Source organism: Patagioenas fasciata, chromosome 4 (genome assembly GCF_037038585.1).
Source record: "Patagioenas fasciata isolate bPatFas1 chromosome 4, bPatFas1.hap1, whole genome shotgun sequence".
In the NCBI taxonomy this organism is placed as follows: Eukaryota; Metazoa; Chordata; class Aves; order Columbiformes; family Columbidae; genus Patagioenas; species Patagioenas fasciata.
Genome location: NC_092523.1, coordinates 73,481,827 through 73,493,626, shown reverse-complemented (window position 1 = coordinate 73,493,626; position 11,800 = coordinate 73,481,827). Strand labels below are relative to the sequence as shown.

The following is an 11,800-nucleotide window of genomic DNA, read 5'->3' as shown; positions in this document are numbered from 1 at the left end:
GTTCTTACCCAATCCATTAAAGGGCACTGGTTTCCCATGTCATATCTAGTTTTGATCACAGCAGAGAAATGGGAAACAATAAAAACAGACATAATTTGAAACAGATTTTTAGCTTTCTGCTTGATTTTTTTTTCTTTGCATTGGTTTTTCACTTTTGAAAACAACTGAGTAAGAGTTAACTTGATAATCTGAAAAAAAAAAAAAAAGACCTTTTCTCCGTTTCTGTTGGAAAACTTTGTCTTTAAAAAGAAGACGCTATACAAATAGTTGTGTGCTGTAAGATTGCTGATGACAATTAGGATAATTAGGTAGCTGAAGCTCCCCATGGTGGCTGGTGATATTTTGAAGGCAGACTTCTAAAGCTTGTGAGGAGATACATTTTTAAAAAGACTGGATGAACTCTGTCCTGCTAAAGCTCCTTCCCTGATTCAGTGCATGTCACTCAGAGCATGCGTCGGCCGTCGACCCATCCAGGTGTAACTTCATCTATTTCAAAACAAACAAACAAAACAAACCAAACAAAACCCAACCAAACAAAACCCTCAAACACCACCACCAAGAAGCTAAGTAGTCAGAGAGTTGTAACTGATGTGAAAAGTGATGTTCATCTGTCTCCCTGTAAACTAAAACAGGAGGCATGAAGCCAAACTGATGTTCCTGATTAAAAATCTACTCAAGTGTACTCCATAAGTGGAGAAAAAGGGTTAACAGTTCCAGAGACCGAGGTTTCTATTCTACAGTTTTCCTCTAGTTCAGCATCAAATAAGGTCAAGGCTACTCTGTATACAGTTTCATACCGCATTAGCAACATCTTGCTTGCAGGCTTAGCAAGGCCTTGCTTACAATAAGTTCCCCCAAGCAGAATCAGGCTCTATTCAGTTAATTTGTTTCCATGAAGCGCCACATCGTGATGACAAGCAGTAAATGTTAAATTAGGTCTTTACTATGTAAATCATGTAACTGCATATTTAGAAGTGTCCCTCACAGCAAGGGTTCACTTCACAGTCAGGACTGTAACTGTGCTCCCGAACAAGGCAATTCTATTCCAGGTTGCCAGCCTGCCTCCTGGAAAACTGGCCCAATGAGAGGGGGAAGAGGAATTAGACATGTTTTAAAGTTTGAAGTCAGAGATCAAAATTTATTGTTCCACTGTGCATTCTTCTGCCCGTGACTGCCTTGAATTACTCAGCAAAGGTAAATGAGCCTAGAAAAGAGAGGCGATTTTTACTGGATTTTTGAGACTTTGGAGATGTCATTTCACAAATTACAATGTGGAAGTTCAAGGAAATCATTGTTAGTAAGAGGAAAAAGTAAAAAACCCCAAACCTCAAAAAACCCAAACAAGAAACAGCAGGGGGGGAAAGAAGGAAAAGGTAGTGGCAAAGGTTGAGGGTTTGGAGCAGTTACACCTCTATCTGCAAACTCTTTCTGAAAGCTGCTGACAGAGCTTTGGCATCTGATCATTTCCTAACTGCTGATTAACACAGCACTGTTTTATATTTAACTCAGGCCAGAGCAGGAGGGGCTGGGGGTGGGGTTGCAGTGCTTATAAGGGGAGCATGGCAGGAACAATGTTCTTCTGCGTCGGTTCCCTCCATCTCCCGGTCCAGCTGTGCTCCTTTTCATCATTCACATTTCCTCCAAATGCCTGTTGCCTTTAATTAATTGAGTGTCTTGTAGAAAGCAAGGTGGGGGAGACAGGCAGAGAACAGCTATAGCTACACAATTAAAATAGAAACCAAGTCTGCTGAGTTTACCGAATGCAAGTGCTGAAGTGACTAATAAGCTTTTTTACGGTTAATGTTTTGCTCTGAGAACAGACCCCGGAGCAGAGATGGAGGGCATGGATTTTGACGATAAGAAGTCCAAGAGGTACTGCATGAAGACAAAGCATGTGGCCATCATCTGTGGCGTTGTGGTATTTGTAGGTCTTGCCGTGGGGCTTGGCGTGGGATTGAGCAGACCTAAATCTCAGCAATCTTCAGGGGAAACAGATCAACCAACAAACTCTCCTCCCACAGAGGATCTGGTTCCCTGTCCTGCTAGAAGTGATGACACTGGAGAATGGAGTGATTTTAGACTACCAACTTACATCAAGCCTGTCCACTATGATCTGGAAGTCAAGCCTGAAATGGAGACAGACATTTACACTGGGACAGTCAATATTTCTATCACTTTGGAAAAATCTACCAGCTACCTGTGGCTCCACCTGCGAGAGACCGAGATTACAGAAATGCCCACACTCCGGAAATCCTCAGGACAGCAGATTGCTCTGATTGACTGCTTTGGGTACACGCCGCAAGAGTACATTGTGATGGAGGCAGAAACAGAGCTCTCTGTCACTGACGAAAGTGATCCCTACATACTCACCCTGAAGTTTCAAGGCTGGCTGAATAGTTCCCTGGTTGGGTTTTATAGGACCACCTACACTGAGAATGGAGTGATCAAGTAAAGCAGTTTTTCTTTTATTTATTAAACTTTCTTCTCTATTTCTACTTGCTAAGGCCTGCTCTATTCCTGTTTCAGATTCTCAGTCTTGTCTTTCACCAGCTTGCTGACATTTCTGGGCTGTTCTTTAATTTTCTCATTCCCCTAAGGAAGATGCTGTGTTCAAAACCCTTTGGCTGTTGACAAGTGAATGTGGGCTGGAGAGATGAGGGGTTTGTTATTATTCTGAAAAATTTTTTCAAACTCTACTGGTCCCAGGTTACCTTTGAGCTTTACAAATGGCTTCCTCAGAAAGCTGCAAGGATCGAGGGTTTTTTAATCTCTGTAGTACAATAAATAGCATATAGCTCTCACCACTCTCTCCTGTCACTCCCCAAGGTAACTGTTTTGGTGTAAAATGCTCTTGTGATAGTTCTCCTGACATTATGCCTTCTTGACGTTATAAGCCTGAGGAATATCCAAACCAGAACTTCTCTGTCTCTCCTGCAGCTCATTTAAATTATGGGTAAGAAAATCCAAATTATGAAAGTTATATTTGACTCAGATTTTTTTGTGCTCCAGCTCTTGCTTTTTAATATATCAATAGTTATTGAAAGACTACAAAGCCTCTTACTGTTCAGTTAACCCATTCCACTTCAAAAGTTTGTACTGCTTCAGAGTGGAAGCTTGAAAAAAACATTGCCCGTTTCTCGGAGGCATTTCTTCACATTTAACTTGTGGAGCGGACACTCTTTTTTTCCCCAACATTTACATCTCTGAAGTGATTAATTCCAGTTTTTATGGCTAGAAAATAAACTTGGCTAGAGTTTTCCAAGGCCCTGTAGCAGGAACATGGAGACAAACAGTGGTGTGTTTTCACAGCACTTGTTTGCCCTCCTGGGACAACGGCATCATGAGTGAGAGTTGCATCAGCTCCATTCAGCTTCTGACAGGCAATGCCAGGAGTAGCAGTAGTGACAGGCAGCAACAAATCCAGGAGGCAGAAGAAAAAGCAAGCATTGATTTTTCATACTTAAACATAATTATCTGATCTGTGAAGAAGCCAAGCAGAAAGTGGATCAAACCCTAGCCAGCACCTTCCCTCTTGTTTTCCTCCATCTACCACTTCAGTATTGCTCTGACTTGGAAGCATCTGACATCCCCACAGCAGTTTTAGAGTGTAAACACTTAGCATGCCTCTAAGTTGAGATGTGTCACTTCCTTTTTGTTGGTAAAGGATAGCTAGATATTAAATGAATTGCCCCATGTCCACCACAACACCAGAACAGCAGGACGAGAACACAGGTCTCCTGAGTTACAGACAAGGAGAGCTGAGTGTCCATCCCTCAAATCCAGACAGTGCAGGAAGACAAGGACCAAGCATGTGGTGTCAGGAAGGAGAACTTCAGAAGCTGAAGAAAGCATAAAACGTGAGCTCACTTCAAGAGTGTTCCTATGTCTCAATTTGGGTGCTAGAAGCTACATACAAATGCAAGGATGATCCTAGCCAGCAGTTTGAAAACACTCGATACAAAAAAGAACTTGAGTGTGTGTGTTTGTTAAGCTTGAGAAGGGCCCTAATAAGAATGAGTGAATGGTGATTTCTGAAATGCTTTTAATGTGGCTAAGTTTCAGCAGATTGTTTGTGGGGGTGGAAGAGGTGATGTATGTGATAGTGATAAGTACAGCTTTGAATTGGAAGCAACCACCAGCCAAGTCGCTGCTATATGGTGTGAGCGTAGGTGATAGGATGGGATGAGGAAGGATGGGGAAGGAAGGCTTTTATTACTCATTAAAACTGCATTTTCCCCTGGCTTTCTACTCAAAACCAATGCTGATTGGAATTAGCTTTTTTATTTAACCTTTGCCTGAGGCAGACATAACTCTTAGAAAATTTCAACCCAAATAGTTCCTATTTTGTTATGTTGTAAGTAAATACAAATCACATCAGGTAACAGCAAAAGTCAAGCAAGCCTACTAATAGCAGATGTTAGAGGAAGCGGTGGCTGAGGTGAAAATTAGAGCGAATGAAAGGAAATGATAGTGAAATTAACCCACTCCTCATCCCTTCTGGGCAGTACTAGAAGCAGCAGGACCTTTTGAGAGAATTAATAACACTGGAAAACCAGCTCCCAGGGCTGAGCTGCTCCCCAGCTGTCAATCTGTGAAGGTAAAGGTTTGCCAAAGCATTGCTATAATGCCTTTTGTTTATAAACTGGGCACATGTCCAGACTCGGCTGTTGCTTAGATTCAAGTCTCCCACCAGATGTTGTGGAAAACAGGTAGGGGTAGACATGTGCTGAACATGCCTGAAAGTCTGGGATCCTTGGGAGGCTTAGGGAGAAGAACGCCTCATTTGGGAATCCTGTTCAGGCAGATCACACAATCCCCATCAGGACAAATGTGCTTCTGGACGTGCCCAGAAGTGGATCTTGAGGTACCTTGGGAACACAACTATTTAAATTGACGTGCACATGCAGGTAGGGAGCAGGAAAGCAGAAACTTTGAAAATGCAGATTTTAGGCATAGACCTGGCTAGATCCTCCTGTGGGCACCTGAATCCAGCTGTATATATACATGAAGTCCTTTGGTAAAGCTATTCCTTTGTCTGTGCTTTTTATTTCCCCATTGATGAAAGGGGAATAACAGCCCTTTCCTACTTGGCATGATGCAGTGAGCATAAATAACTTACAATTGTGTTATTTTCAGATATTAGGGAATGGAGCACAACAAGCATCCTTGTCTGGTGTGATGGGTTCTTTTTACTCATTAGTTCCTCTCAAAGAATCTGCTAAAACCCCCTTTTTATTTTCTCCTTACTAATACAGATAATACAAGGATGTCACTGCAGCTGTTTTTGATTTTGCATTACTGTTAGTGACAAGGTATGGCTTCCGTTTTATAGGAATTTTCTCTGTCCTCTGTAAGAGGAAAACAAGAGACTTATAAAAGATAATCAGCTGGGCACGTCTCTAACAGGGAGACTTGCATTTAGGATTCTATTGATTAGAGAAAGGCAAAATATTATTTAGTTTACAGAAGTAGCACTGCTGGACTCCATCAAGGAGAAAATTTTCTCAGAAGCAGCAATGAATCTGAATTTAGGGAAAGAATAGAAGAAAAAATGCCTAAATTATCTCAAGGGGAGGGGGTTTTGCACCAAGTCTTTTGCTTAAAAAAAAAAAAAAAAAGGAAATTCATCATGATTCTAAATGCAGCTCTGTTTTATTTGAGGAACAACAGCTGAATGCAGTCTCAGCCAGACCTTCACTTCTTATTGCTATGATCTTTACAACTGCCACCTTCAGTTCACATTTAATTGTCTGGACATCAGCAGCAAGTAGAAGGGCAGAAGTCACCAAGCACTGAAAAAAATCTTATCTAAAACCTACATTATATAATTTGAAAGGAAATTACAACATTTTAGTGCCACTTCTATGTATGCCATAGCCTGGAGTTCTCATCATTGACCTCATAGGAATGGTAGTGCTGTTTGTCTGTCTGCCCCCACAAATATATGAGGATAGATGGATTACCAGCTTATAACTCAACAGAGATATCACAGTGTTATCAGTCTGTAGGAACAAGATATAAATGTGTCAAAATATATAGCCAATTTTTTAAGCAATAGCTGTGAAGCATTGCCCTGGGGACTTGAAGTTATCTTCGTTGTGAAATAGTAGCTTTCAAATCCTACAAAAAGTACAGAGTGACATCAAACAATTTATCAATCAACAGAAATTCTACTGAACCTGAAGTTATGCTAAGGTAAATATTCATTATGTTTTCTGCCCACGAACTTTGGAGTTACTATTCCAATGAATGTGTATGGTAAGAACCCAGACATTACCTACATCAAGCTTGTAAATGACCCTTGCTGCTACAAGTTCCTAATGACCAGTTTAGTATTTAACCATCACAGGTAAATGCCAAGGGCAAAGAAGCATTGAAAAATTGGTTGTCAAGTGAGCTTGTAGGATGCTGCAGACCTGTAATTTATGATGTACACTTTTAATTACTTTTTGGAAAGAAAAACTACCTTAATAAAGTTGGAGCAGCTGTAGAACTGCTGTCAGAAAATGCTCAACATTCCAGATTAATTGAAGAAGCATCTGTGATCCCTTTCACCATCAATCACTGGAGAATACACTCTGCCACTGTATGGTTCATCATTGGGGGGGCTCAGTGTCACTGTGAGAAGCAAGCACAGTATGAACATTCACAACCTTCACCTTATTTTTTATGTGACCTCTATTGACTAGGTCCTCCAGTTGTTTTTGCATAACTGGGGTGACTTTCTAAACTCCCTAACATGGCTAGCACAGCACCTGTTATGTACTAGGATATTTACCTGAACTTGCCATGCTTTCTCCAACAGCTTCATTGATAGAGTCAGGGCAGCATAACAGCACCAGCAGAAAACTGTATGTGGTAACTGCAGAAGAAGAAACACACAAGCAGGATGAAATTTTAGGGGCATTTATGCAATTCCAAGGTGTCTTCTCAGGAAATGTTCAAGACTCCAGTTCCAAGATAGGCTCTTGTGGGTAAACAACACATGGAGTGACTTAAGTAAAAATCCCTATACCAAGATGCTAATTTCCTTACTGATTATATCATCAGTAGTTTATTTTAGGCACAAAAATCAATGGGAAAGCACATCAGGAAGGTAAGCAAAATTTTTACCAGCCATGAGGGGTCATTCCTACCTTATTGCTTGGCTCCAAAAAATCATTGACGATAAGCAATTGGCTTTAGCTTTTGCTGTGAAGCCTAGACAACGTTGATTACAGAGGTAATGTCTATAGAATGTCAGCTTGTGCATTTCTGGTGTTGCCTACTTTTATGAATGGACAAGTATACACAGATATGTGCAGTTGACTTTAGTTTATGAAATTGCTAAAATATATGCTTAGAAATTGCAGATAAGTTTTTAAGGGTATATAATGAAGATTTGCCAATGTGTTGTTTGTTTAAGGAGCATTGCAGCTACTGATCATGAGCCAACAGATGCACGGAAATCATTTCCTTGCTTTGACGAGCCCAACAAAAAGGCAACTTACAACATATCTATCGTCCATCAAGATGAATACGAAGCACTTTCAAACATGCCAGTACAGGTATGTATTTCCAGCTCTGCTGCCTAAATGGAATGGTTCTGTAAAGCCACTGGAAAGGTGGCATGGATCAGAAAGTCCTGATACATTCACAGACTCTACCATCCAGACACTCTAAAGCTAATGCTTAATAAATATTCCATAAAACAGGACTGCTTGGTTGGTCAGGACTCCCAGTGGTCCATCAGCACACAACATCCAAAGCAGAAATGAAACATCTCTTCTGTCTCTAGCTAGCTGGCCCTCTATTCAGATTTTCTAGATGAGCATCCCCTACTAACTATAATGACAGCTTCTTCACTCAAATCAGATAGATTCTGGAAGACAGCTGCTTTTCAGGTGGGAAATCTAAAATAATCACTGAAATGACATAATGGCCCAAAGTGAGGGTCTTCTGCCCACAGTCTAATGGAAAAGGATCCTGATAGTAAGAAAGTCTGGGATTATTATTTTTAGTAATACAGGATCTGAAATCCCATCTGTCAACTCACGGGTGTGGACACTTGTCAGTCCACCATGACTGTAATTTCCTACATAATCTATTTCTGGACCTGGTGGGTCAAATTCCAAGTTTTGTATGAAATTCAATGGCATCATTTATTTACCTCTGGGCTCTCTGGGAGAAGACTGAATGGCATTCATTTGGGAGAGTTTCTAGTGAATAGTTTAACTGAGTGTCTAGTCCAATGTATGATTTCTAATTAATATGTTCTGAAGTGGGACATAAACTGCCAAGTTTGGTTTTTGTCACTTGGTTTGTTTTTTTGGAGGTTTGTTTTTTTGTTGGGGGGTAGGGAGGAGTTTGGGGTGTTTTGGTTGGTTGGTTGGTTTGATTCGGTTTGGTGTTTTTTTAAAGAAAATAAGAACTTCCAGCCCCCAGGCTGTTGACATTCGCATCTTCCCAGTCACTCCCCCACCCAGAAATCAAAGGTCTGCTTTACTGTGTACTGTTTTATTTAGAGTCTCCAAAACCTTAACTATCCCCTAGCAATGCAGCTGAGAGAACTCTTACCAATCTGACACAGCTGCCTCATGGACCCTTTGCAAATGTAAAGCTCTGACCTATTGTTTTTAAAAATATTTCTGTGATACCCAAAAAATCACCAGGCATTTTCATGGACAACACACAAGAGTGTTTGCTGTACTTTTCCTCACAGACTTCAGATAAGTGAGGGTACCAGCAAGGAAGGTGAGGGGATGAGACTTGATGTTATAAAGATTTAGTGGGTTTCAATATTTACTTTACACCTTTACAACTAGCTCTTGCCTGTAGTGCTTTCAAAGGGCTAACTACTGCTTGTTAATTACTTTGCCAAATTCCAAGTACAGTCTGGGAAATGTATATTATGCTGGGTTCACACTCATATTTGACTAACAGGCGATAGGAGGGCACTTTTTCGTCTGGTGTGCTCATGAGGTCAGTAGCTCTGTTCTTAGTAGTGAAAGAACTTTGGGAAATCTTTTCAATGGATTGAAATGTAACAGTTTGGAAATGTAAGGCATGTTGTGTGTTGCACATCCTGTAGTAGTTTTGGTGGTGTGGAGCTTTATAATCATCATGGCAAAATCAGCTCCACGAAATGAAAAACTTGTACATTGCATTTGCATTTCACACAACATTGATATTTTTTTTCCTGCTTTTTCACTGAAGTTCTAACTTTGTTGAAAGAAACAAAAGACATCAAAATAGAGTCAAAATGAGTGAAACGAGAGAAAAATAGATAGTGAATATCTCAGTGACAAGAGATTTGTGAACATATCTGTGAAAATGTGGGGTTTTTGCTTATGGAATCATATTACCCATAACATTCAATATCAGTGCATTACTTATACCGTACTTATAACAAACAAAACTCAGTAAGTATTTTTTCTCTACCAGAAGGTTAATGTCCTTTATATGCTGTTTGTTTTTGTCCTATTTAAATTAATCATCCACTCAGAACAACAAGAAATTATCAGATAGGCAACAGCAGATAACAAATAGCAGATATAAATATTTAGAGGATGAGTCACATACAACAGGTTGCAGGTTTGGTCGTATTGTTCAGCTGAGAGTTAAGGACTTTTGGGAAAATGAGAAATTATTTTTAATTGATTTACAAAATAAAACTGTGATCAGCACTAAACCTTATGTACCTTTAAACAACCCACCAATGAGCAGTGCTAATTTGTATCTGAATGAGTTCAGGATAGATTCATTAGACTGGTCTTTACCCTGAGTAGCATCTCTGCAATTCCTGACTCCTACATGATGGATATATTTAAGAGAGGAGAACATCCAGTATCTTCTCTAATCTGTCCAAAGTGATGTTATTTTATGCAACTGTTTCAAGAACAAAACAGACTAGCATACACTGGAAAACCCCTGTTGGCAAAATCCTTGTGCATGTGAATTATTTCAAATCCTTGATGCAAAATTAGAAGCAAGTAAACTTATTTAGTGCAGAAAAATAAAGTCCAATTTTGTGCATTGCAGTATTGCAGGATAAAACATTTTGTCTGTTCTCATGCCATCAGCAATGGGATGCCAGAAGAGGTGAACACAAAGAGGTGATTTATCACTCCTATGTAGTTGCAGCCTTCACAGAAATATTGTACCCTCTTCTGCATGTGTTTGCAATTCCAAAAATCAAATTCATTATTTTTCCATTTCTGCAGCAAACGGTACAGCTGGGCGATGGCTGGAGTCGGACAACTTTTGAGAAGTCAGTTCCCATGAGCACTTACCTGGTCTGCTTTGCGGTGCACCAGTTTCAGTGGGTAGAGAGAAAATCCGCTAGTGGAATACCTGTAAGTCCTGTTGCAGCCTGAACACGGTGACAAATGTACTATGATCTGCATTTAAAAAAAAGAAAAAAAAAGTGGGACATCTCTTTTTATGATACAATCAGGAATATATTTTTCCCTTTCCCATACCCTGCTTTATACAGCCTATTTGATCAGATCAGGTGCTCAGAGTGGTCCCCCGACCTTGACTACATAGTGTGGTTTGCAGTCCTTCCATGTCTCCTATCTGGTACCTCCCATACAGACACACGGGTGAGCAAGGAGCACTATTTCTCCAGCCTCATCCCTGGCTTGAAGCCCACATTCTAAGGGAATGTCCAAGTCCAGGGGTACAAGAGATTCACAGGCTATGGATACAAACACTTCACAGTTTTCTGTGGGTTAAAGGGTGTGAATTTATGCACTTGATGTCTTCCTATTTACAGTCATGAAGACATAGGACTACAATGCTATGTGCCATTGTGTATTTGCCCTAATATTCTTTATTTTACAACAGTGACTTAAGGCAACTGCCCAGTGTAAGTTCTGTACAAATATAGAAGTGATAGTAACCTGCCTAAACAGCTGGACATTTGGTAGGTGCCCTAATGAAATGAGTATCCAAATCCATAACATTTAAACAGTGCCTTTATTTAGATGCAACAAACAGTCCAATCTAGTTCTCCTGTAGATTCGTCTCCTGAGGTGTAGCAGATCAGGCATAATGAAATCACGAGACATTACAGTGTGTCACAACCTGAAAGCCTAAATACCATTTTCCCCTCAATATAAAGTCCTCATTTAGCCTAAACCTAGTCTGGGATTCTCAATCCACTGGTAGTTATTTATTGGTTTACATCTTTTCTTCATCTGAAACAGAGGATGAGCCCAGAGCTGTATGCTCTTGCCGCTGCCCTTCTTTTCCCCTTAGGGTTGTCTTGCAGTTCAGCTGAGTTGGCAGCACTTTCCTCTTCTTCTGGAGACAGAAACACCAATGGTGGAGGAATCTGGACCAAAGCTCCAGCCAGACCACTGTTCCCCAAGCAAGTAAACTCTTCCTGAGTTTCTCCATCCAAAAAAACTCAGCAAATCCTTCCCACTTAAAGCTGTCCACCAATGAGAAAATCTGTCTTGTATAAGTCTCTGAAGTGCTGATCCAGTTCTCAGCAAAATCTTCCTACACAGCATTGTGCTGAGACCTCCCTCCTCTGCGTCCTTGCTAGCATCATGCTGTACGCTTATATCATTGTTCGACAAATAACTAAGGCTAAATTACTCTTAGCCAAGCAAATGGAGCCTAGTTTGTGATAAGGATGCAATATTCTTAGATCCCTGCTGTTTGTCTGAGTAATTTGCAAAACATATTAGGCCACCCAGCCACACAATTTTGTCAAGCAGATGGTCTCCAACACAGCTGCTCCATTCACTATCAGAGACAGGACTTTGGTTATTTGTCCTCAATATATTTTCTCTAGAGTTTGATTATTTTA

General features: G+C 40.4%; 1 protein-coding gene across 1 annotated transcript in view; it reads left to right on the top strand.

Annotated features, from left to right (window-relative positions):
* The first annotated feature begins 1,557 nt into the window (after window positions 1-1,557).
* The window catches only part of ENPEP (glutamyl aminopeptidase), a 36,478-nt gene continuing 26,235 nt past the window's right edge, over window positions 1,558-11,800 (top strand). The window contains exons 1-3 of the mRNA XM_065837156.2: window positions 1,558-2,448; window positions 7,406-7,547; window positions 10,203-10,334. Of these exons, the coding sequence (XP_065693228.2) occupies window positions 1,835-2,448; window positions 7,406-7,547; window positions 10,203-10,334 (888 nt within the window). The 5' untranslated portion in view covers window positions 1,558-1,834. The remainder of the gene's footprint in view (window positions 2,449-7,405; window positions 7,548-10,202; window positions 10,335-11,800) is intronic.